The sequence below is a fragment of the Piliocolobus tephrosceles genome, chromosome 9 (assembly GCF_002776525.5).
Source record: "Piliocolobus tephrosceles isolate RC106 chromosome 9, ASM277652v3, whole genome shotgun sequence".
In the NCBI taxonomy this organism is placed as follows: Eukaryota; Metazoa; Chordata; class Mammalia; order Primates; family Cercopithecidae; genus Piliocolobus; species Piliocolobus tephrosceles.
The window spans coordinates 6,673,192-6,696,375 of record NC_045442.1 but is presented as its reverse complement, the minus strand read 5'-3'; the positions used below and the strand labels follow the sequence as shown (position 1 = coordinate 6,696,375).

The following is a 23,184-nucleotide window of genomic DNA, read 5'->3' as shown; positions in this document are numbered from 1 at the left end:
CTCCAGCAGCGCTTGGGAACTTGTTAGAGAAAAGCCAAACTTTGGCTTCCTCCCCAGACCTTTTGAATTAGAAACTGCACAGTGGGGCCTGGTCATTTGGATTTAACAACCCCCCTCCCCGCTCAGGTGCTTCTAGGGCTTTCTCATATTTGAGCATTTGAGCAGCTCAGGTCTTGACAAACTGAGAGGAAAGTGGAGAAAGCTGCAACTGGCGTCCGCTGTGGCCATACTCTAGGCCCGTCTCATGGTGCACACAGATCAGCTCCTCACCCGCGGAGGGGTATAGTCATTGCTGTCAGTTTGTGCTTAAGCCGGACCTGTCCTCATTGTACACACAAATTAGCCCCTCACCGACGGAGGGCCGGGCCTGTCCTCATTGTACGCTCAAATTAGCCCCTCACCGACGGAGGGCCGCACCTGTCCTCGTTGTGCGCACAAATTAGCCCCTCACCGATGGAGGGCCGCACCTGTCCTCGTTGTGCGCACAAATTAGCCCCTCACCGACGGAGGGCCGGGCCTGTCCTCGTTGTGCGCACAAATTAGCCCCTCACCGACGGAGGGCCGCGCTTGTCCTCGTTGTGCGCACAAATTAGCCCCTCACTGACGGAGGGCCGCGCCTGTCCTCGTTGTATGCACAAATTAGCCCCTCACCGACGGAAGGCCGGGCCTGTCCTCGTTGTATACACAAATTAGCCCCTCAAGGAGTATCATCGGAGCTCACAGTTTGTAGTTGAGCCATGTGCTTGGAGATCCTAGGAGGACCTGCTTGGCCAGGGCCAGTGCAGGCAGCTGCTGGCCTGTCTGCGATTTGTGCATCCCTGTGTTCCTCCTCAATACCTGTTACACTGATTTTTTTTTTTTTAATACTTTAAGTTCTAGGGTACATGTGCACAACATGCAGGTTTGTTACATATGTGTACATGTGCCATGTTGGTGTGCTGCACCCATTAACTCATCATTTACATTAGGTATATCTCCTAATGCTATCCCTCCCCCTACCTCCCCCCACAATAGGACCCGGTGTGTGATGTTCCCCTTCCTGTGTCCAAGTGATCTCATTGTTCAGTTCCCACCTACGAGTGAGAACATGCGGTATTTGGTTTTCTGTTGCGATAGATTGCTGAGAATGATGGTTTCCAGCTGCATCCATGTCCCTACAAAGGACATGAACTCATCCTCAATTTTTAAAAATGACATTGAAAATCACATACGTACCTGTTTCTATTTAGAAAATTGGTTCATGTTTTAATAAACAGAAGAGGATAACTCAAACTTAAGTCCACTACCCAAAAGAATCAGAAAGTACTGGATCCCTTTCATACACACATACACACACACCTAAAAACGTCACCATTCTTGGTTTGGCGTGGTGACTCACACCTGTAATCCCGGCACTTTGGGAGGCTGAGGCAGGCAGATCACGAATGAGGTCAGGAATTCAAGACCAACCTGGCCAGCATGATGAAACTCTTGTCTTTATTAAGATACAAAAAATTAGCTGGGCGTGATGGCACGTGCCTATAATCCCAGCTACTCGGGAGGCTGAGGCAGGAGAATTGCTTGAACCTGGGAGGCGGAAGTTGCAGTAAGCCAGGATCGCACCATTGCACTCCAGCCTGGGCGACAGGGCGTGACTGTCTCCAAAAATAAAAAATAAAAAAAAATAGAAGTCGCCATTCTTTGTGATCAGCTCCTGCACTTAAGATATCTTCCTTTCCCATGCCATGAGGGCATCTTCTGTATCATCATTGTCAATAACTTTCATGCTGATTCCGTCCCATGCTGGCCCATCTTTAAACAGCAATAATAGAGGTGGCATCTATTATGTGCTTTCACCATGTAAAATAGGCTTTGCACAAAGCACTTGTATTAGTCCATTAATCTTTACAACAATGATATGACATAGGTTCTATTGTTAGCCTAATTTTATCCTCAATAACTTGTCCGTGATAATTCAGCTGGTAAATGGCAGTGGTTCAAGGCCAACCCGGGCTTTTTGATTACAAAGAACAGGCCTGTAGCTACTGTGCTACCTGATGGCTGTTGAGTTGTATTGAATTTTTTTTTTTTTTTAAATATTATAAAATGCTAGGATAGAGTTTCCTGTAGTGTAATTGTAGTTTCTGCTCCTATTTTATATCATTAGGATAAAAAGAGAAATGGCATTACTTCGTATTGCATTTTCTTACAGGATTTTCAGTAGATTTTATCTAGTTGCCCCCCTCCAGAAGGTGAAACCAACATTCTACCAGCATATGTTGGTGTCGGTTTTCCCAAACATTGCTGGTACTGGGAATTCTCATTGTATAGAACCTTGCCAGTATGATTGGGAAACCATATCTGCCCATTTTAATTTGTGTTTATATAGTTACTAACAAGAGCTCTTCTACGATTTCTTCGTAGGTCTGTTAGCCTTTCGTAAAAGTATATATATATATATTATTGTACTTTAAGTTCTAGGGTACATGTGCACAATGTGCAGGTTTGTTACATATGTATACATGTGCCATGTTGGTGTGCTGCACCTATTAACTCGTCATTTACATTAGATATATCTCCTAATGCTATCCCTCCCTCCTCCCCCCTCCCCACAAAAGGCCCCGGTGTGTGATGTTCCCCTTCCTGTGTCCAAATGTAAAAGTATATTTTTTTAAAAAGTGAGATATTATTTACAAACTGTAAAGCAACCTGTTGTAGATGGTTCAGTTCAGTGGTTTTTAGTGTATTTATGAAGATGTACAACGATTACCAGGGTCCAATTTTAGAACATTTTTATAACCCTGGCAAGATCCCGGTGTCCATTTCTGGTCGTTTTTCCTTCCTAGCCAGTCCCAGGTAACCCCTAATCTATTTTCTGTATCTACACATTTGTTTTTTCTGGCCTTTTTATAGAGCTGGAATCATACAACTTGTGGCCTCTGTACTGGCTTCTTGTACTTAGCATAACGTTTTCAAGATTTCTCCATATTTTAGCATCAGTGCTTCCTTCTTTTTGGAGATGAATTGTGTGGATATACTGCATTTTGTTCATCCATTCATCAGCTGATGGACTTCTGGGTTGTTTTTACTTTTTGAGTGTAATGAACGATGCCACTTGGATTCATGGACAAATTGTTGTGTGGATCTATGTTTTCATTTTTTTTGGGTGGGGCGAGTGATATATGCCTGAAGTGGAATTGCTGAGCCATATGGTGACTGTCATGTTTAACATTTGGAGGAAATGCCACACTGTTTTCCAAAGTGAATGCACTGTGTTGCCTTCCCACCAGCTTGGTGTGACTATTCTCATTTCCTTATGTCTTTAGCAACACTTGTTATTGTCTGTCTTTTGGATTATAGGCATCCAGAAGTTGTTGTGAAGTGAAAACGAACACTTTCAAAACATGGTTTCTTGGAATGAGTTATTGACCCCATAGTGCATGAGGGGCTGTGTTGAACATACTGGTGACATTAATGACCATGTGATGACCTTGTATCTCAGTATTGTAATGACATTGGATCCTTTTGCTGTGTGTCTCAAAATTACTTCCCTTGTGTTTTTCCTCACAGCAAAATGTTTACTGAATTCATCCTCAATGTTCCCATGGGCTTGCTGACCATCCAGAAACTCTACTGCCTGATCGAAATCGTCCACAGTGACCTCTTCACACAGCATGGTGAGTGGAACCCCAAGAATTATTCACTTGTCCTGTTGTTTATTTCTGAAGACACTGACCCTCTGAATTGCCTCCTCTTGACAAAAGGAGTGGAGGTTGCAACCAGTTAAAACTGCTGTATTACAAGACGGGAAGATTTAGCCCTTACAAGAGAAGGGTAATTGACATGTAGTGCAGGTGATAGATCATTGAGAAATGAAGGCAAAAGCTCCTAGTTTGTAATTTAGGTATACACCAGAGTCCTACGGTAATCAGCATACATTGGAGCCTTTAAGATATGTGATTGTCTGTCCCGGGGAGGCAATCACTTCGCTCCATTGTGATGATTGCAAGGAAAAGAATTCAAGTTTTCTTTAAATCTGAAAGTAATGGTTTTATCTTATTCTGAACTTTGCATTCTTTGACAGCATTTCTTCAAATCCTACTCAAAGTAATAAGAATTTTAATGATTCTTCAACTCATTTATCCTGCAGAACACCTTATATTTCCCCATGTTATCTCCCTGCCCTTTTTATTAATCATTTTCTTTCTATTTGGCAGATGGAATTAATATTTTACCCTTGTCAAGCAGTTTTATTGAAAGCTTAAAACCTCTGCATAATTCCACAAACTTCCTCATTTATTGGAGGCAAACGTGAAGTCTGTTGAGTGACATTCTGACTGAGAAGCCTAGATTTATTTGATTCCTTTTTTCCCCGGCGTTTGGCTGCTCCATTCATTTTCTCTTGTCCTCATTCTTGGTGTTGTTTCCAGTTCCCCTGTGCTTTCACGGATCCCAGACCTGAGATGTCCCTGTTAAGTTACTGGCTGGGTTTGGAACGCACTCTGTGCATGGCTTGGTCCTTTGTGCCTTCTGGGATGTGAATTTTAATCTTCTTTCTTGGCTAAACCTTACAAAATGCACCAGAGTATACACTTATTGCTAAGGCCAATATTGAAAGAAAATGTTGACTTCATTTAGGTGGGAGTGTTCTTCTCTAGAAAAGAACACATCAAACCCAGAAGTGGGGGGCTTTCTGCAGCCCCTCCATGTAGACCTCTCTCTGAGTCAGAAGCCATTTCTTACTTTCATAAAAGAAAGTCAGTACTCACCATTGTCTGGAACTCAAAGCACATGACTCTCCATTCAGCCATTATTCCTGACTGTCCATGTTTCAGTTTCTCACTGGAGACTGGATTGCCCACTCACCAGGTGTCTTCCAAAACTTGGGGACTCTAGGGGACTTAAGGAAAGGCTGATGATAGAGGTGATGGCCAGGGACCCTGCTTCAGGATTTCCTCCTACAGTGAATAAGCTTTATAACACAGCAAGTAAAATCCCCTGAAAATTTTATATCTGGTTCTTATTAGGTGGGTTACTGATGCCCCATCTCCTAACCATTCAATGCCAAGACACAGAAAGAGACATACTCTGTCACCAGCACTACCGTCATCAGTATCTTCATCAAATTAATAGCTATCAATAAGTATCAACTGTCCATGGAGAACAATTGTCAGTAAATTGTTGATGAATTGTGCTTGATTTTTCTTGAGTGTTGATTTAACAAAGATCTTCTTCAGGATATATTTACATATATTTAAAAATTTCTGTTGCAAAACTTTTTTCTGTATGTCACTTAGTTTCTTTGAATAATAATGTAAACCATAAAAGATTCAATTAGATTTTTTTTTTTTTTTCATTTGAGACATAGTCTCGCACTTTTGCCCAGCCTAGAGTGCAATGGCATGATCTTGGCTCACTGCAAGCTCCGCCTCCTGGGTTCAAATGATTCTCCTGCCTCAGCCTCCTGAGTAGCTGGGATTATAGGTATCCACCACCACGCCTAGCTAATTTCTGTATTTTTAGTAGTGATGAGGTTTCACCATATTGGTCAGGCTGGTCTCAAGCTCCTGACCTCAAGTGATCCACCCACCTCAGCTTCCCAAAGTGCTGGGATTACAGGTGTGAGCCACCGAGCCTGACCCCAGATATTTTTTCTCTATTAAAGCTTGCTCATTTTTTTTAGCTTGTAGAAAGCTTGAAGGAAGCTTACTGTTTATATTCAATGATTTTGTTAGCTTAGGTGTTTGTAATTGTTTCTCCCCCTCTTTCCTATGCCCCATTTCTGTTTCATTCTTGTTCTCTAAGCCTTTTATCTTAGACAGCCTGAGGTCCTGTTTTGGAAGTATGCAGGATATGAATAAATACTTAGCTTTGTTTAATATGGAATTACCAGGTAATATAATATTTTGAAGTAATTAACCTACTATCATCTTTTTAAGTATGGAGTTAGGATTTTGATCTTAGTATAAGCAAGTTGTATCCAGTGTAGTAAATGAGATTGTATGAAATATATGAATCCCAAATTATTGTGGGCTAAATGAACCAAAATTAGCCTGAAGCCTCATGTCTTACAAGCAGCTCCAGAATTGCCCCATCAGTAGAAGTTGTCTAAGCCATAATTGGCAGCTCAAATGTACTTCTAAATGCTTCGTGGTTGCCTAGAAGCATTTCAGAATGCTTTGGCCACTGTGAAAACGGTCCTATTTACTGCCTTTGAGTTTTAAGTGTTTTTCTTAAAACAACCTCAGCTTTTCTCATCTGCAAGCTCTCTGCTTGTTCAAAGCAGCCAACAGACATCTTAACCTCCTGGTCAAGAAAGATTTATCACCAGAAATCTTCCAGTTGGTCCATTCTTACAAAAGATGTCATTACTTTTGCAAAAGATTCTGTGCCACCTTTGGTATAGGAATTTAAAGCCAAGCCGTTTTCTGATAAGACATATTGGATCTGATTTTCATGCTTTTTTTTCCTGTTTCTTGTTAATTTGTACAAATGTGGTTGTTTTTGTCCTGTTTCCTGATCCCAGTGGAATCAGTCAAATGAGCTCTCCTTGTGTTCAGATTTCTAGAACTTGGTATAACTGGATTTAGCTGCATATGCCACTGAATGCACTTGCCCTTAGTAAACATCCTCTGGAGGATGTGGTCAGAATGTGTCACTGTGTGTGTCCTCCGGGTTCCTTCGTGGGGGCTCCCTGGGTGAAGTGGGATTCCCAAGTCTTTGCTTCTCAGCTTGTGTGTTGCCTTACTCACTAAAAGAGGCCCACTGGTTGCTTTGCACTAAAACCTTTCTTTTTATCTCCCCCTGATATAATGACAAGTGGATCTGTTCGCAAGAGGCTGGCAGTGAATTCTGAAGCTGGTGTTGTTCCTCTGCAGAAAAGCCTTTCATTGCCAGGTCTAGGTCCCTGTAGGCCAGGCCTTACAGTGCCTTGGTTGTTTCTGGCCTTGTTTTCCCCATTTCTTTCTCTTGGAGAACATGGAAACTGTAGATACATCCAGCTGAGTTTGTTGGGCTTCACAGGAGACACATCTTTGGGCTTGTCAAAGCAAGATAGCTGTGTGTGATCCAGCCCGTGTGGGACTGGCCTAAATGAGGACACCAGGGCTGTGTCACTGCAGCCATTTGCTCACAGTGCATTCAACTTTCCTCTGCCCTTCTGTTCTATCCAGGCCCTCAAGGATTAGATGATGGCCACCCACACTCTGCAGGTTGGACGTGCTTGACTCAGTCTGCCAATCCCATTGCTAATCTCTGCTGGAAACATCCTTACAGACACACTCAGGAATAATGTTCAGCCAGCTCTCTGGGCATCCATGGTGCAGTCATTTGGCATTTAAAATTAACCATCACTGAGCATTTCTTCCAAGAGGACCCTGCTTAAAATACCCCTCTATATGCTACCTCATGGCTCCTCATTGGCACGCTCCCCATGTAGAATCATTGTATTTCTTACTTGCTTATTTGTGGGCCTTCCATAGGATGAGAGCTTTCCAAGCTGGGCCTTGTTCATCTAGATTTTGCTCTTCTGCTGGTACCTAGCGCATGCCTGGGCTCAGCATGCCTGTAGTGGATATTTATTGAATGAATGAAATGCTTAGGGGTATTCCCAACCAGGAGGCAGCACAGAGAAAGCAGCAGGACTGGCTGTACACATGTGTAGTTGACTTAATTGAAGGGAGGTGAAGGTTTGGGTTCATATGGGGAAATTGACAGTCTTTCCTTGTCTTGGCTTTGAATGAATTGATCATAGGGGAGAAAGGAGAGGTCTTAGGGGAGGAGTAACATCAGGAGAAAAGGGAGAGGGAGAAAAGTGAGAGACTTGAGGTGTGAAGAGTCTTCTCTGAGCAGTTTTATAAAATCAAGATGCTCTTCTATTTTCATTTGATCTAATCCTCTATTTTCTGGAAATAGGAGGGGGGTGGAGTTCAGATCTATGCATTCAAGATACCTTTTTGCTAAAACTACGGAAAATTTCAGATATACAGTAGGGCAGAAAGAAGAGCGTAAGGCAGTATACTCATCACTAAGCTCTACAAATTATCAACTCATGATCCATCTTTTTTGTTGTTGTTTTGAGACAGAATCTCACTCTGTTGCCAGGCTGGAGTGCAGTGACGCGAACTGGGCTCACTGCAACCTTTACTTCCCGGGTTCAAGCGATTCTCCTGCCTCAGCCTCCTTAGTAGCTGGGACTACAGGCACATACCACTACATCCAGCTAATTTTTGTATTTTTAGTAGAGACTGGGTTTCACCATGTTGGCCAGGATGGTCTTGATCTCTTGACCTTGTGATCCACCCTCCTCGGCCTCCCAAAGTGCTGGGATTACAGGCTTGAGTCACCATGCCCAGCCGATCCATCTTTTTTATCTATATGCCCATCCCCCAGATATTTTGAGGCAAATCTCTGCCATCACAGCATTCCATTTGTGTCGTTTTAAATGTATGGTGGTAATACAGAGGGCACAACAATGTTCCTAAGAAGAGGCTGTGCAGAGGAGCTGATCCCCATGCTGGTGAGGCATCCACCTTGGATGTTCCCACCCCTGCCCCTCTGCCGAGGTAGAGGGCCTGTAACGCGTTAGCATGCTGTGCAGGAGAGTCAGTGAATGGGCAGTGTGCGTGAGAGTCAATGGGCTGTGATGGCTTTAAGCTTTGTCTCGCCATGTGACTTGACTACTTGAAAACTGGTTAATAGATTGTGTGCTTCACCAAAAGATGACCCTTGCATATAATCGGTGGTGTGGAGTGAGCAGATTTTCAAAGCAAGATAGATACACAGAGAAGGAAAGGTCAAAGCTTCATCATTTGTGCATTTGTAGCTTTGTTTCCATGTGATTATACTGGTGCTCATATAGCTGACAAAAACTGGAGAATTAAAGCTTAAATCATATAGAAATGAAACGTTTTCATGTAATTAAACACTGGAACACTGACATTTAGGATTTATGCTCACAAAAATGCATAACATTAATGTTACAGAAATTGGAATAAAATGAAGCAACCTGAGCTAACATTAACTTTTAAGTTAGTAAAGAGCATTGGCCATACTTGTAAGAAGCCTTTGAGTGGAGGTGAGAGTCCTCCTGGAACATGTTGTCTCACCCACTGGTCCCTTTCTGAATCCGACACTGGCCCCCTTCTGAACCTGACAGCTTTGGGAAGCTTGTTTCAGTGAACACTGGGTCACTTCTTTGCCTTTGAAGATGTAATTTTTCCATATTCCCATTTCTATAGTGGCCAAAGCAATGGACAGGTTTTCTTTGGAGCTTACTGTATCCTTATCATTTTGTCCTCACTCAGTTTGTTTTAGATGGGAGTGTGAGATTTTGAGAGTAAAATTTAGTGGTAAGACGACCCCTTTTTAGTCTTGCAAATAGTTGAATACTCTAGATAGGCTGCTTTTCTGTAAGTCTGCTATTCTCTGGCACCCTGTGTAGTTTTCTGTTTGCCTGTTGGTTGTTTTCCTGGTGGTTGGACTCTGGCAGTGAGTAGGAATGGGAAAGAGGCCATTCCCTCATACCTTGGCCCTCCTGGGGCTCCTCCCTTCACTATAGCAAACAGGCTCCTTGTAGACAGTGTTCATGAGTTTTTTCAAACTTCATTTGCTTCCATTTTTGAGCAATACAGAGCTTCTTGAAAGTGTAGGCCTGGTGAGTTTAAATTATTTTCCTTATTATTTTCAAGGTGAATGATTCTTGTAGTTATCAAGCAAAGTAAAATTCTCCTTTTTAATGGTGGAAACATTAGTTACAGCAGCCCTTTGAAATCTGAGGGCAAAGTCCCAGACACCTATTGGGACTAACTATTAGGAAATATTTAAGTCAGATTTCTACACTATTATCATTGTGATTTGATCCATGATAGAAATTTATATCTCAAAAAATTACCCCATTAATTAACTTATTATGCCTTAAATTATAGAAAAGCTGCGTGTTTAAAACAAACCCATAATATACCTTCTTAATGTTTTTGATAAAAGCATTTTTGATTAAAAAACAAAATAAAATATCTTGAGCTTTACTGTTGTGGAAAATAGAAGTATATTTTGCTATATCGAAAGGGATCTTAAACCCGGAGCTACTCTGCAGTGGTTTTGTTAACTTGATAGATGCTGTGCAGAAGGAACAATTGGGGTTGGGGTCAATTTTGCCACAGTCACTTAATGTACCACTCATATAGCATTCTGCAGTACTTTAATTAGATAGTTGTGCTGATGACGTCTAATGAACGGTACCAGCTGTGAACCCTGAAGACTGATTCTTTTAAATAATGGTGGAATGTAAACATCATTTTCTCTTCTGTTTTTTTCATGCCTCGATAAAACTTTTTATCTGTAATACTGCACCTTTTTCATCCCTCATTCTGTATATCATTATCTTTCATTATATATGTTTTTGAAAAGACCATTTGTTAAAACACTGCAGGATTTTAGAAATGACTTATTGAATGTAGGAGGGTGAACTCAGTTCCAGGTTTTTAATTGTATCCATTTCAATTCCATCATAATTCATTGAATATCTGCCGTGTGCTCAGGACCATTGGTTAGCGAGTTTGCTTCCTTTGAGAGTCTTCAGAGTCATCTACTTAAAAACGTATAACTGGAAAAGAGTGTTTATCTCAGTGCTTAGATAAGGACACCAGAGTTCAGCAAGAAGCCTGGTAGGGAGCTGTCCACTGCCGTGGTGCTGATCGAGGAGGTGGCTTCTTACAAATCCATCAGCCCACTCTTTTCTTAAACTGTTTCACACCCACCATATGAGTAATGCATTCTGAAAACAGAATTTACTTCAAATGCCATATGGAACAAGACAAAATACAAATAAGTGAATAAATAAACATACAAATAAATTAAATGTATAAAGTATACAGTGTTGTGCTCATATGTTAATGGAGTTTTAATAGTTTTTCTCTTCTTTCTGTGTGGGGACTTTTATCTGTGATCAAATTGGTGGTGCCAACAGTTCTTTATAGTGGAGTTGGTGTAAACTTTATCATCGTCTGTTGAGTTCTGCTGTCACTTCTGGGTGGGCTTCTGTTCCTGTTGCTGGACGTTGAAAGCAAGAAGAACAATCTGAGAAGAGACTGTGTCAGTTGTCCTGTGTTTAGTCATGTGCACACTGGGCACCAGGAAAGCAAGTTCCTGAGTCTCCTGGGAGCTGGTTTCTGTAACTGCATGATATGTTGTCTACAGTTAACTGGCCTGGGACAGTGGGAAGAACCCCAGGTCAGCCTGCAGTCTCCTAGGTTCTGCTTCAGGACCTCCATCTTTTCTTGGGCATAGACTCCTTCCTGGGTGCACAGTCCTTTCCCTAAGAGGAACTACAACACAATATAGGGTTTTAACATATGTATTTTATTGTCAGCGCAACCTGGAGGGGAGTTTGTGCAGGACCACATGGGCCAAGACCTATATTTTTTGCTACCGTTATTCTCCTGGTTAAAAAAATACCCACCATTCCACAGCCCTGTATATTCTCTCTTGGTTTTCTCATCTTCCACGTGGTGAGATCCTGCCTGCAGACTGACAGCCCTGTAAATTCTTTCTGAACTTAACACAAGCCACATCCTTGATGTACTCCCGTCCACCTAGAGAATAGACTTCCTGCCTGACCAGTTCTTCCCACACAGTGTTCTCTGGCATTTTTCTTGCATCTTGCTGATTTTTTCATCTGCCAATAAATGGGACTCATTTGTGATTTTTCTCCATTGGCTCTTCTTTCATTTCTTTCTTCTGACAGCTTGTTACTAGCAGAGTAATGGAAGTTTAATCTTTAGTTTTCCAAAGTAAAAGGTACAAAATATCTGCTCCCTCATTGCCTTCCTTTAAAGGATGGCTCGCTTTTTCACAAAGCCTTGTGCTGATGTCCAGAAAACATACCTTTGACAAATTTCTTTTTCCTGTTGTTCAACAGTCCACGTGCTACTGCGCTGCCTCCTTCCAATTTCCAACACCCTTTTGCTTGCTCTGTCACCTTTTCATTTCAAATTCCATGATACTGGATACCTCAATGGTGAATTGCAGATTACCACATTTCTGACATTTTCAGCCCTCTGCCCAGTGGCCCTGTTCCAATCAGAACACTTAAAAGGTACTGCCCGGCAGCTTGGAATAGAAACACTGCACAGGCCATTTGTGTTTACTCCATTTTACAGACTAGGAAACTAATGTGCAGAAAGGAAAAGTGACCTACCAAAGGTAACTCGATGTTCATTTGTTCTCTGGTACTGCTAACTGTCATGACTTGTTAGGTTAAAATGATTCTTGAGAAATTTGCTTTGCATCTGTTATGTAAAAATGCCTGCATCATACAGGTTTACACATGTGTATTCCTACATGGATCCTTTACCCTGCGGAACTCCAGCTGAGGAATCAGACATCTAATAATTCTGACTCTGATGGTGCATAGGGGTGCAATCCTGAAGGTCCCTTCATTCAGCTCCCAGTTCCCACATCTGTGAAGTGTGGAGTTAAGTAGTTGGCTCTGTGATTCCTTACAGTGTCGGCACCGTCTTCTGTATTTCTGTTGTTTGAAGACTTGAATGGAGGGAGAAAAGCACCTGGACGTGTTGAAACATGTGGGTCCAGGATTCTTAGATGGTTGGAAAATAAGACAATTGACTATACAAGATGAATAGCAAACACTCCCCAAGTATATGGTTCTTACTGTTTAATTCTCATGAAAAGTGTTATTCTGGATCTCAGTTCTATGTCACACTCAGAGGGTTATTAAATGCACTTTATGGATCATTTATTTAATGTGACCAAACTAAAAATTAAGAAGTACATTACTCAGTGTTCATAAAAATGAATGTTTTAAATGGACAAATTCATTCTTGTATTTGCATCTTGCTTTAATGTAGAACTGTAATGGGGTTATGGTTGGATATTCTGCTTGGACATTTATAAGCTGATAATGCTTGTTGAATACCTTTTATAAAGATTAATATTTTTTACTCTGTCCCCATTACCAGAGCATTAATCATCCTGGCTTCGGCCCTTGCAGCTGAGGATGAACAGATGTTGACTTATTGCCATCTGTAATCATTGTGGATCATACTGGGGAAGGGCTGTGAAAGGGTGACTGGTGTGATCCTCACAGCTGCTCTGCATGGAGCCTGGGCCCACCTGGCTACCTTTATAGCTCTGTGCATGGCAGAGGAAACCAGGACAGCTGTGCTAGCTGATTCTAGCTTCCTTGTAGGTCACCGTAGCCTTAGTCAGCACTGACAATGCTGGAGTCATGTATGTGTGATGGGGTGTCTGATAGGAGAGAGCTGTGGCCGTGACTCTGCTTACAATAAATGCCATTTCATAACAATCAGAAGTCATATACAAGGTCCTTAACATCTGCTTACTAGCATACTCTGAGACTGTGCTATCCAGCAGAAATAGAATGTGAGCCGTGTATGTAATTAAAAATATTCTAGTTGCCACATTTTAAAAAATGATGCAATTGATGAAATTAATTTTAACAATGTATTTTGTCTAAAACATCACTGCAACATGAATTCTCTCTAAATATTATTAGTGATATATATTTTACGTGTTTTTTTTTCATGTGAAGTCTCTGAAATCCAGTATTTTACACCTGTACAGCATATCTCAGTTTGGATGTGAAATTTTCACCAGATACTTGATCTTTATTTTCATCATTGAATATAATTTACCTTTGAAAAATGAGATTCACATACCCCAATTGTTTCAAACATTGATTTCTAGTAAGTAAATCCAGTAGCATTTTTTACATTTAAGTTTATGTTAATTACAATTAAATAATGTTAAAAATTCCATTCCTCCATGGCACTAATTAGATTTCACATGCTCACAGGTTTCTGAGCTGGATATCATAGCTCTGAGGTATTAGTTTTCTTGTGTGTCCTTTTAGTTGAACAGACTGACTTTGTATAATACTATTCCTTCTGTTACCACTGTTTGTTGTAGGCTCATATTTGCTAAATACACGCATTGTATCATTTAGTTCTCACGGTCAATCTGGGAGATGACCAACAGCATCCCCATTTTGCACAAAAGAAGAATTAAGACCTAGAGAGTTTCAGTAACTTTAAGTAACTTGCCCAAGATACAAAGCAAAGAGCCAGCAGGGGGGATTGCATTATTTCTTCATATGTGTGAGTAAACTGATTAAAAGGCTTTCCCCAAATCCCGTAAAGTGACCCAGATTCCTGGACTTCTGGTTGAGTATTTGTTCCAGAGTTTTCAAAAGATGATGTGTTTTTCTTTAAAATATAAGATCCCGCCTCCTTTTTTTTTTTTCTCCTGGTGGATTATTTGTTGGCTTCCCAGGCCATCTGCTTTGGAACTAATGGGACTATCAGTGCCAAACCCGTAGAAATGACATTTCTTCCATGAGAAGAGTATGCAGGACATTTAGGTGTGAAGCCCATAGGAAGACGGGAGATTCCCCTTCCTTGACTGCCAGAGACAGCTGTTCATGCTTTAAAATAGGTCATTGTAGGGTGTGTGTGTGTGTGTGTGTGTGTCTGTCTGTCTCTGTCTGTCTATCTGTTCCTCTGTCTGTCTTTGTAGTGTACGTTCCTCAGTGCTCCTGATTTGCTATCTTAAGATAAAATTCTAGAGTCTTACTGTTACTTAAAACGTGTACTCCCACCACTTCTTGAAAAAACCTACTATCTGTAGACAGAAATACAGAATAAGAGAAGCCCCTTAAAAAATGAGGTTTTAAGAAATGTATGTTTTCGCTTTTAGGGAAGGCAGCTGGGTGGCTACTGTACTGTATAGCACAGCTATACGGCTTTAGTTTTCTTTGTATATTTTTAGTTGAAAAGGCTGACTTTGTATAATGATATTTGGATTATTGCTATTAACAGCTACCATTTATTGAGGGTTGGGAGCAGCAGACCTGCTTTTAACTGCAGACTTTAGTTTGATACCACATGCATGTAATTGCAAGTTAATCCAAGACACACACACACTCATACTACCACTATCATCAGGCCTTGGTTTATGTGCTTGGATATGCCATTTAAGGAAAATAAGAAGGCTTCTGCTTTTATGGAGATTGCATCCCAGTAAGGAGGAACAGATAATTAAAGCAATCAGTATTTCAGATGTTCCGATAACGGGGCATTGGAGGCCTGCCTGTACCTGGGTCCACCAGGGGCTGTGCTGAGGCCTGCAGATCACAGGTCACCAGGGAGGTACACTCCTTGGCTTTGCTGCCTTCGGCTTCGGTCCTCCCAGCCTCCCTGAGTGGCTCTGGGGAGTTGACTTTCTTTGGGGTCTGGGATGGGTTGCTGTGGACCAGGTGACAGATGGTGCCACAACCTGTGTGACCCTCTGCCTGGAGGCCTGGTTGAAATCCCTGGCATGGGCAGAGTGACCTTTGGCCTTTAGGGAAAGCCTGGTTGCCAGCCTGCTCCTCCTCAGTGACCTGGTTCTGTTTCGGGGTCAGGGGTGTAGTTTTCTGATGCTGATGGTCCTGGGGGAGACCTCTCACTGAGGCATGCTGGATGACTTTTTACAAAGTCCTCCCTCAAACGTCATCTCATTTTGTCCCGACAGTTAAAGTAGACATAGCCCCACCTCCCCCCTTGATCTTGACTGGCCATAGGTGGCTGGGTCATGAAGGCTGAGGTGTAGTTGGATTTTCGTCTATCAGGATGGTTATAACAATTTTTTTTAAAAATCTTCTTGGGGGCTTAGTGAATGAAATGTCTTTATATGGGACAAAATGACAGTGACATTTCTAAAGTTTTGTTGTTTCTCCTCAAGAGAGGCTGGATAGCAAATGGATGAAGGTAGCGCAGTCCTCCAGGTGGGGTGGATGGTGAACGTCCCCACCAGGTAACCAAAGATGGTTGATAGCATCTCCCAGCCAAAGATGAACAGGCAGACACCTCTTCTTTCTCCCCAGAGCAATTCTAACAAATGAGACCAGCACACTCAGCTCTGAGAACAGCACAGACCACAACTGCTTACCCAGCATGATGGATAAATGGTGCAGTGAGGGGTGAATTTAGGCCGGGACGTCTGGGTACCAGAGTCTGTTGGGCCAGCTCTGCTGTCTCTGAGCCCAGTGCTATGTTCCTCTGATTTTCTGGAATCACTTATGGACACACCCTCCTTCCAGCCTGTACTGGCTGGTCGATTAGACCTTTTCCCTCTCTTTGGTCTGTGCTAAGCTTCCTTTGGAAGTCAGCTTCTAAGCTGATGTAGTCATTTTTTTCCTTAGTCACATTGTCAGGGGCTATCATTACTTGCTGAGGTCTTAGTGGTTCTAACTACTTCCTCTGAGGTTTCTTGGAAATTCAGCTTGTTTTCCAGAATGGTGGCAGTGCTAGGGATGACCAAGTGACAGGGTTGGCCCAGGGCTCTCCCCATGTTGAGGTTGGCACAGTGTGGGATGTATTTCCAGCCAAAGGGCAAGAGGACTCATTTGGGAGATATCACGGTGGGCACCACGAGGAAGAGTGCTGGCAGGGCTGGGCTCAGATAAGGGTGTGCTGAGGAAGCATTTCAGCCGGCTGGGCTAGAGCATTTGGAGTTGAACCCTACGGTGGATGCTGCGTGGTGGTTAAGGTCAACAGCTCAAGAGTCTGGATGTAGTTTGTAGATTCTATAGGAAAGGCATTGAGATTGGGGGTGTTTGTGGAAATAGTGGGTCCCATGCATTAGCGTTTCCAGGCTGGATTCACTCCCTTGGTGGAGGTCATTTTCTTGTTCATTTCTCTTGGACTGGCTTTGTTCTCGGGTGGCTCTAACACTCGGGCAGTCGCCTACAGGGCCAGCCCATCCCATCTTGGCACTGTGCTCTCCCTCGCTGACCTCTTGAGGGATTCCAGACACCACAGCCTTCGAGGCTGACATGGCCTCTTTCCAGAAGATGTGCAGCACTTAGCATGTCCTGCATTACTTCTGCCTAAGTATTGACTACTGGCATTGTGAAGTCAGCAGGGACATTCACATTTTCCTATGTTAATTGGACAAAACTTTTTGGAAAAATGGTGTTGCTATCAGTCCTTTCGTGGGAAATCAATAAAAACTGGAACTGGGGAAGTCTTTGGCAGGGGCTGCCCACATGTGATCCGCTGGAGACAGGGGAGTAGGGGGGTTTGTGTTTCTTCTCAATCTTTGTTTCTCTCTGCCTGCACCCCAGTCCTTCATTGTAGTGTAGTTCGTGGGAAAGTTCTGAGTGTGCTCTGCATACTCAGAAGAACCATTCCAATGTCGCATGCTTATAGTGTTCTTACATAAAAGAAACATTAATGCAAAGCATGTTTTAATGTATCATTAATGTTGTAAGTCTTAAAATATAAAATCCTGAAAACCGGCTAAGTCTATTTAAGGTTTTAGAGCACTGCTGTCTCCTCATGTGCTCTGCATTTAAAGGAAACAAGAATGGCTGGGCTAGCGTGGAAACACAGAACTGGTATTGTAAACAGATAGTCCATACTGGAGACCGGATGATGCTCCAGTTAAGTTGGATTTCCCAACTGGAAGAGACAATTAGGAATTGCATTTCACCTTTAATCGTATTCGTGTCTGTATCCCTATTGCTCTTTTATTTTCTGAACATCCTTCCTATGCTCCTATCAAAAGAACAAATGGAAATCGAAACCTGCTTTGCCTCTGATCCTTACACCATGGCATCCCTTAATTTTATAGCCATGGTTCCCATAGCGGGGCCTCTGCTCCTGGTTTCCATTTCCTGTTCCTCCTCAGTAAGGACTCTGTGTGCCTTAAATTGTTACATTCCAAGATTGGCATCTTCTACCCAGGAGAAGGAAACCGTACTTTTTGACTCACCTTGGAATGGATGAAAAAAGCTGCCAATTCAAATAATTTGTGTTGTAGGAAGTGTTTCTTTTAATGTTGTAAATTAGTGAGTTTATAGTTAGAGAAAATTTGTTAAAAAACCCATGTGTGTTTGTGTCTGCATTTATGTGCACACAATGGGATGTAAGTGTGTGTGTTTATATGTATCTTGTGTGTTTGCAAATTATTATCTGTTTACCTGGGATACACACATAGATGCATGGAAGTGTGTTTATGTGTGAATTATTTACCATAACAGCAGACATGACGTTCTCACAGTCAAGTAATTGACCCCCTCCAGATGTCAGTTTCACGTGTTGCACAATGTAAATGCAAACTGCTTGAAAGGGCAGACACGCTTATAGCAAACATAGTTGTGTCTTGGTGGGTTTCACACTGACTGGCAACCCTGTGTCCTATGTAGACTGCAGAGAGATCCTGCTTCCCATGATGACCGATCAGCTCAAGTACCATCTGGAGAGACAGGAGGACCTGGAGGCCTGCTGTCAGCTGCTCAGCCACATCCTGGAGGTGCTGTACAGGAAGGACGTGGTGAGTGATGACTCTGTGCATGACGTCCTGTCATTTGTCTGAACCTGCCATTTGCCTTGCAGTACAACTTTATTCATTTAAAAATGAATGGCCTTGATTTTAAGGTCTAGCCTCTCTTTTTGTCTCGGTAGAGTTACACCCTTAAATTATTTTTATTTATGTATATATGATGATTATGACATTATAATATTTATCCTTCTGCATTGAAAATCATTTTTATTTCCTGTGTCTTCTCAGCAAAATGCCTCTCAGGACCTAAATTTTCATCCTTAACGTCAGACAGAAAGGCTTTGATGCTTAAAGTTGGCTAATTACCTGCATTCTTTCTTCTTATTTTTATTAAAGTAATACATGCACAAAGTCAAAAAAAAAAGCCAGGCATGCTGAGAATGGTAAGGAGAAGAACAGCTCTTTTCCTTCCCCGAGGCTCTCTCCCTATAGGTCAGTGCTTTGCTTTTGTAGCTCTACCCTATTCCTTTTTTTTTCTTTTTTCCTTCTTTTGAGATACAGTCTCACACTGTTACCCAGGCTGGACTGCAGTGGCTCAATCTCAGCTCACCGCAACTTCCGCCTCCCAGGTTCAAGCGATTCTCCTGCCTCAGCCTCCCAAGTAGCTGGGATTACAGGCGCCTGCCACCATGCCCAGCTAATTTTTTTGTATGTTTAGTAGAGACGGGGTTTCACTATGTTGGCCAGGCTGGTCCCAAACTCCTGACCTTGTGATCCACCGGCCTCGGCCTCCCATAATGCTGGGATTACAAGTGTGAGCTACCGCACCCAGCCTACCCTATTCCTTTTGCATTTGTAAATTGTATGCTTCTTTCAGGGACTTTTTTAAAAATTGGAAGTTGGTGCTGGCCCAGCGCAGTAACTCATGCCTGTAACACCAGTGCGTTGGGAGGCCAAGTTGGGAGGATCGCTTGAGCCCAGGAGTTTAAGACCAGCCTGGGCAACACAGTGAGATTCCATCTCTAGAAAATGAAAGAAAAAATAAAAAGCAAGTTTGTGCCAGCACATATGGAAAAGTCTGACCCTGTGCCTTCCACTCCCAACATATCATACCTGTTTGAGCACCCATGTGATGCTATTGATTTTCCAGGTGTGCCTGAAAAGGTGAAAGCAGGGCTTTGTCTGTCCTTGCCCTTAGCCCTGGACAGAGTAGCCAGGATTTTTAAGTAGATGAGGCTTGTCCCTGGCCCTTTCCTGCATGACCTTGAAAATCCCTCCTAGTCACCATGCCCACATACCTGGTCACCCTCTCCCCTGTAGCACTGGTTCATTCTCTCAGAGCCTGGTTGGTGATCTGGAAGAAAAAGATAGGATTAAATCTGTTCTTAGTGATGCTAGAAACCTTAGCTCTTACAGGAGCGTTGCCTTTGGAGAGGTTTTTTGGAAGCCTTCGCCCAAAGGCCAGCCTCCAGTGATCCCATTTCTGGCTCTTCCCTGTTTTTATTGGAGAAAAGCTTGGTGTAAGAGCTTGTTTGGCCAAAGCTCGCAGAGGAGGTGGTGATGCTGGGAAGGGCCTAGAGCATGTGTTTAATCAGATTCAAAGTTCACGAAGAAGAATCAACAATCGCATCCCACACTAATAAAAGAGTCAATTTTTACTGATAGAAAATGCCACAGCAGTGTGAAGTTTAGATAGTTTGCTAAATGCTGTTTAAACATTCTCGCCTATGTGACTGTGTAAGTTATTTGCATTTGACATGCAGAACCATCTAGGACTGTTACCTGCCTGCCTTTCATTTACAGATGGCCAAATATCTTTAGAAAACTAATTGGGGGGCTAATCAGGGATCATAAACATTATATTGTTTAAACAGATTTTCTTTTATTTTTAAGGTTTGCTTAAATTAAATTACTATGATTATATATATAACAAATTATCATTCATGGACTATAATTAATCAAATCCCCTGAGTTTTCTTTGTGGGAGCTTTTGCCTTTGACAAGGGCCATTTTTCATCTCATTGAAGGTTATAATTGATTTACTCTTTACAGGGTAAGTGGATTCAGTGGCAGCCACTGGGGCTTGCGTGTTAATGTTTCTGTTTGGCGTTCATGTTCATTGGTGTGTCCTTCCCCAGGGGCCAACTCAGAGACACGTCCAGATTATCATGGAGAAACTTCTGCGGACCGTGAACCGAACTGTCATTTCCATGGGACGAGATTCCGAACTCATTGTAAGTGCTTGGTGACTTACGCTTGGATATTTAGCTGGGACTGACAGCACCCTTCTACAACTGCTGTTTGAACATAAGCTTATTATATTGCAGTGTAGTGAGCCGTCGAGATACAGCCTGGTATATAAAGTGTCCTCATTTTCCAAATGAATGTCAAAGTTGAAGGGTAAGCAAACCAATTTTAAAGACAGAAACATTTGCCTCTTGTTTTCTCATTACGTACTTCTAGCAAAAGATGCATTTTCTGCTAAGTCCTCATTCTTCTGGAAGTTTCTCAGTGTTTACATTTCAGGTGCCATTAATAAAGTTTTATGAAGGACCCTAAAAAGTAATTGAGATACTTCACCTTAGTTATTTTATTGTCTATTCATGTATTGTAGGTGTTTCCCTTAAACAGTAATTAGACAGGAGCCTATTCATTTTTTTCCAGAATATTTTACTAATTAGGCAGTCCATCAAGTTTCTGATCGCGGTGCCTTTTCCCAGGGTTCACTGCTGTCCTCCCCACCCCTTACCTTCAGTTTGTTTCCTTCAGCAAAAAATGCATGAGTAGGTCTCGTTTAATTTTTTTTTCTTTTTGAGGTTCAAGGGGTTATAATTTCTTCTCTCTCTTTTTTTAACTCTAAGTTCTGGAATATATGTGCAGAACATACAGGTTTGTTACATAGGTATGTATGTGCCATGGTGGTTTGCTGCACCTCTCAGCCCATCATCTAGGTTTTAAGGCCCACATGCATTAGGTATTTGTCTTAATGCTCTCCCTCCATTGGCCACCAACCCCCAACAGGCCCCTGTGTGTGTTCCCCTCCCTGTGTGCATGTATTCTCACTGTTCAGCTCCCACTTAGGAGTGAGAACATGTGGTGTTTGGTTTTCTGGTCCAGTTTGCTGAGAATGATGGCTTCCAGCTTCAACCATGTCCCTGCAAAGGACATGAACTCATTCTTTTTTATGGTTGCACAGTATTCCATGGTGTATATGTGCCACATTTTCTTTATTCAGACACATGTACACGTGTGTTTATTGCAGCACTATTTACAATAGCAAAGAGTTGGAACCAACCCGAATGCCCATCAAAGATAGACTGGATAATGTTTAAAATATTTAGTACACGTTATCATTTAACTCGCCTTGGTAGATCCTTTCCAGAAAAATACTTGAAATGAAAGGAGAAAACGTCCTTTTGGAGTTTTCACTTGAAATCAGAGGAGGTAGCCTGGTCTTTCCTAGATGTGTCCTGCACATCTAGGGTGTGAACAGGGAGGTGAAGTGTGTCTTCTTGGACAGCATAGTCCAAACGGAGCACTGGGGTCCTTTGCATTTCTATGTCTGGTGTCATCACAGAGGACTCCGTTTTGTGTGAGTCACAGACAGGTCCCTCAGATGGACAAATGCTGCCTTAGTGTGTTTCCATCCAGTAAAACAGTTCATGTCTTAGGGCTTCAGCACGTGTGAGGTTCAGATTTTCCTTTTTAAAGTGTGCTCTTTTAAGTTTGGGTTACAACATGTATGACTCAGGAAATAAAATGTTTCCATGTAAATTGGCTTTATTTACAGTAGACTTTTCCATTATTACATAAACGTAAATTTGCCTGCCTTTTCTTATTCTCCATCATAAGTATTCTTATTCATACTCTTGAAACACATTTGGAACACATTAATATGGAATGGGCACTGAGCCCATGGAGAAGGATTTGCGGTGACTCCAGGAGCCACCTGTTGACCCCTGAGGTGCGGCATTGACCCCTGATGTCCGGCGTTGACCCCTGAGGTCCGGCATTCCTGTCTTCTTGGGGTTGTGCTGCAGGTGCAGTCTGCACAGTCTCAGGAATGGAACTGGAAAGGGCGTTATGTAGAGCAAACAGTGCGTGGCTTGAACTTGGACCACGTGTGGTTCTGCCAAGACCCTCTTGGGATGGGCGTACTTAGACTGGGGATGACATGATGGCATGCCGGGATGGTGGCAGATGAGGGAGAGGGTGGAAGTGGAGACAGGTGGTCTCATGAGACTGTTTTGTCTCTGTTTTGGGGAGCATGATTCTGCCTGTGCTTAGGGAAACATGGTACTGTCTCTGGTTAGTGAGTCATGGTCCTCTCTCCGATTAGGAGGTCCTGTCTCTGGTCAGAGGGGCACAGTCCAGTGTCTGGTTGGGGGTGTGGTCTTGTGTCTCGTTGGGGCCCAATCCTGCCTCCAGTTAGGGTCTTCTTTTTTCCCCTCCCAAAATAAGAGTCTCGCTCTGTCACGCAGGCTGGAGTACAGTGGTGCAATCTTGACTCACTGCAACCTCTGTCTCCTGGGTTCAAGTGATTCTTGTGCCTCAGACTCCCTAGTAGCTGGGATTACAGGTGCATGCCACCACACTCAGATAATTTTTGTAGTTTTTAGTAGAGATGGGGTTTCACCATGTTAGCAAGGCTGGTCTTGAACTCCCCTCAAGTGCTCCACTTGCCTCAGCCTCCCAAAGTGCTGGGATTGCAGGCATGAGCCACCATGCCCAGCCTTATTTAGGGTCTTTATGCTAGGTGTGTGTTCACTTGGCTTGTAGCCCATTGACCAACAGTTAAACTGGAGGGAAGAGGGCAGAGAAAAAGCTCATAAAGTTTCATGGAAAGCTGGGAATGTGGAGAGATTGTAAGATGTGCTTGCAGCTTCATCAAAGGGTAGAACA

General features: G+C 42.6%; 1 protein-coding gene across 2 annotated transcripts in view; it reads left to right on the top strand.

Moving 5' to 3' along the window:
• DOCK1 (dedicator of cytokinesis 1) overlaps positions 1-23,184 on the top strand; it is a 553,659-nt gene that overhangs the window by 203,079 nt on the left and 327,396 nt on the right. For both annotated transcript variants that reach the window (XM_023224362.2, XM_023224359.2), the window contains exons 25-27: positions 3,550-3,656; positions 18,206-18,333; positions 20,421-20,516. In XM_023224362.2, coding sequence (XP_023080130.2) covers positions 3,550-3,656; positions 18,206-18,333; positions 20,421-20,516 — 331 coding nt within the window. The remainder of the gene's footprint in view (positions 1-3,549; positions 3,657-18,205; positions 18,334-20,420; positions 20,517-23,184) is intronic.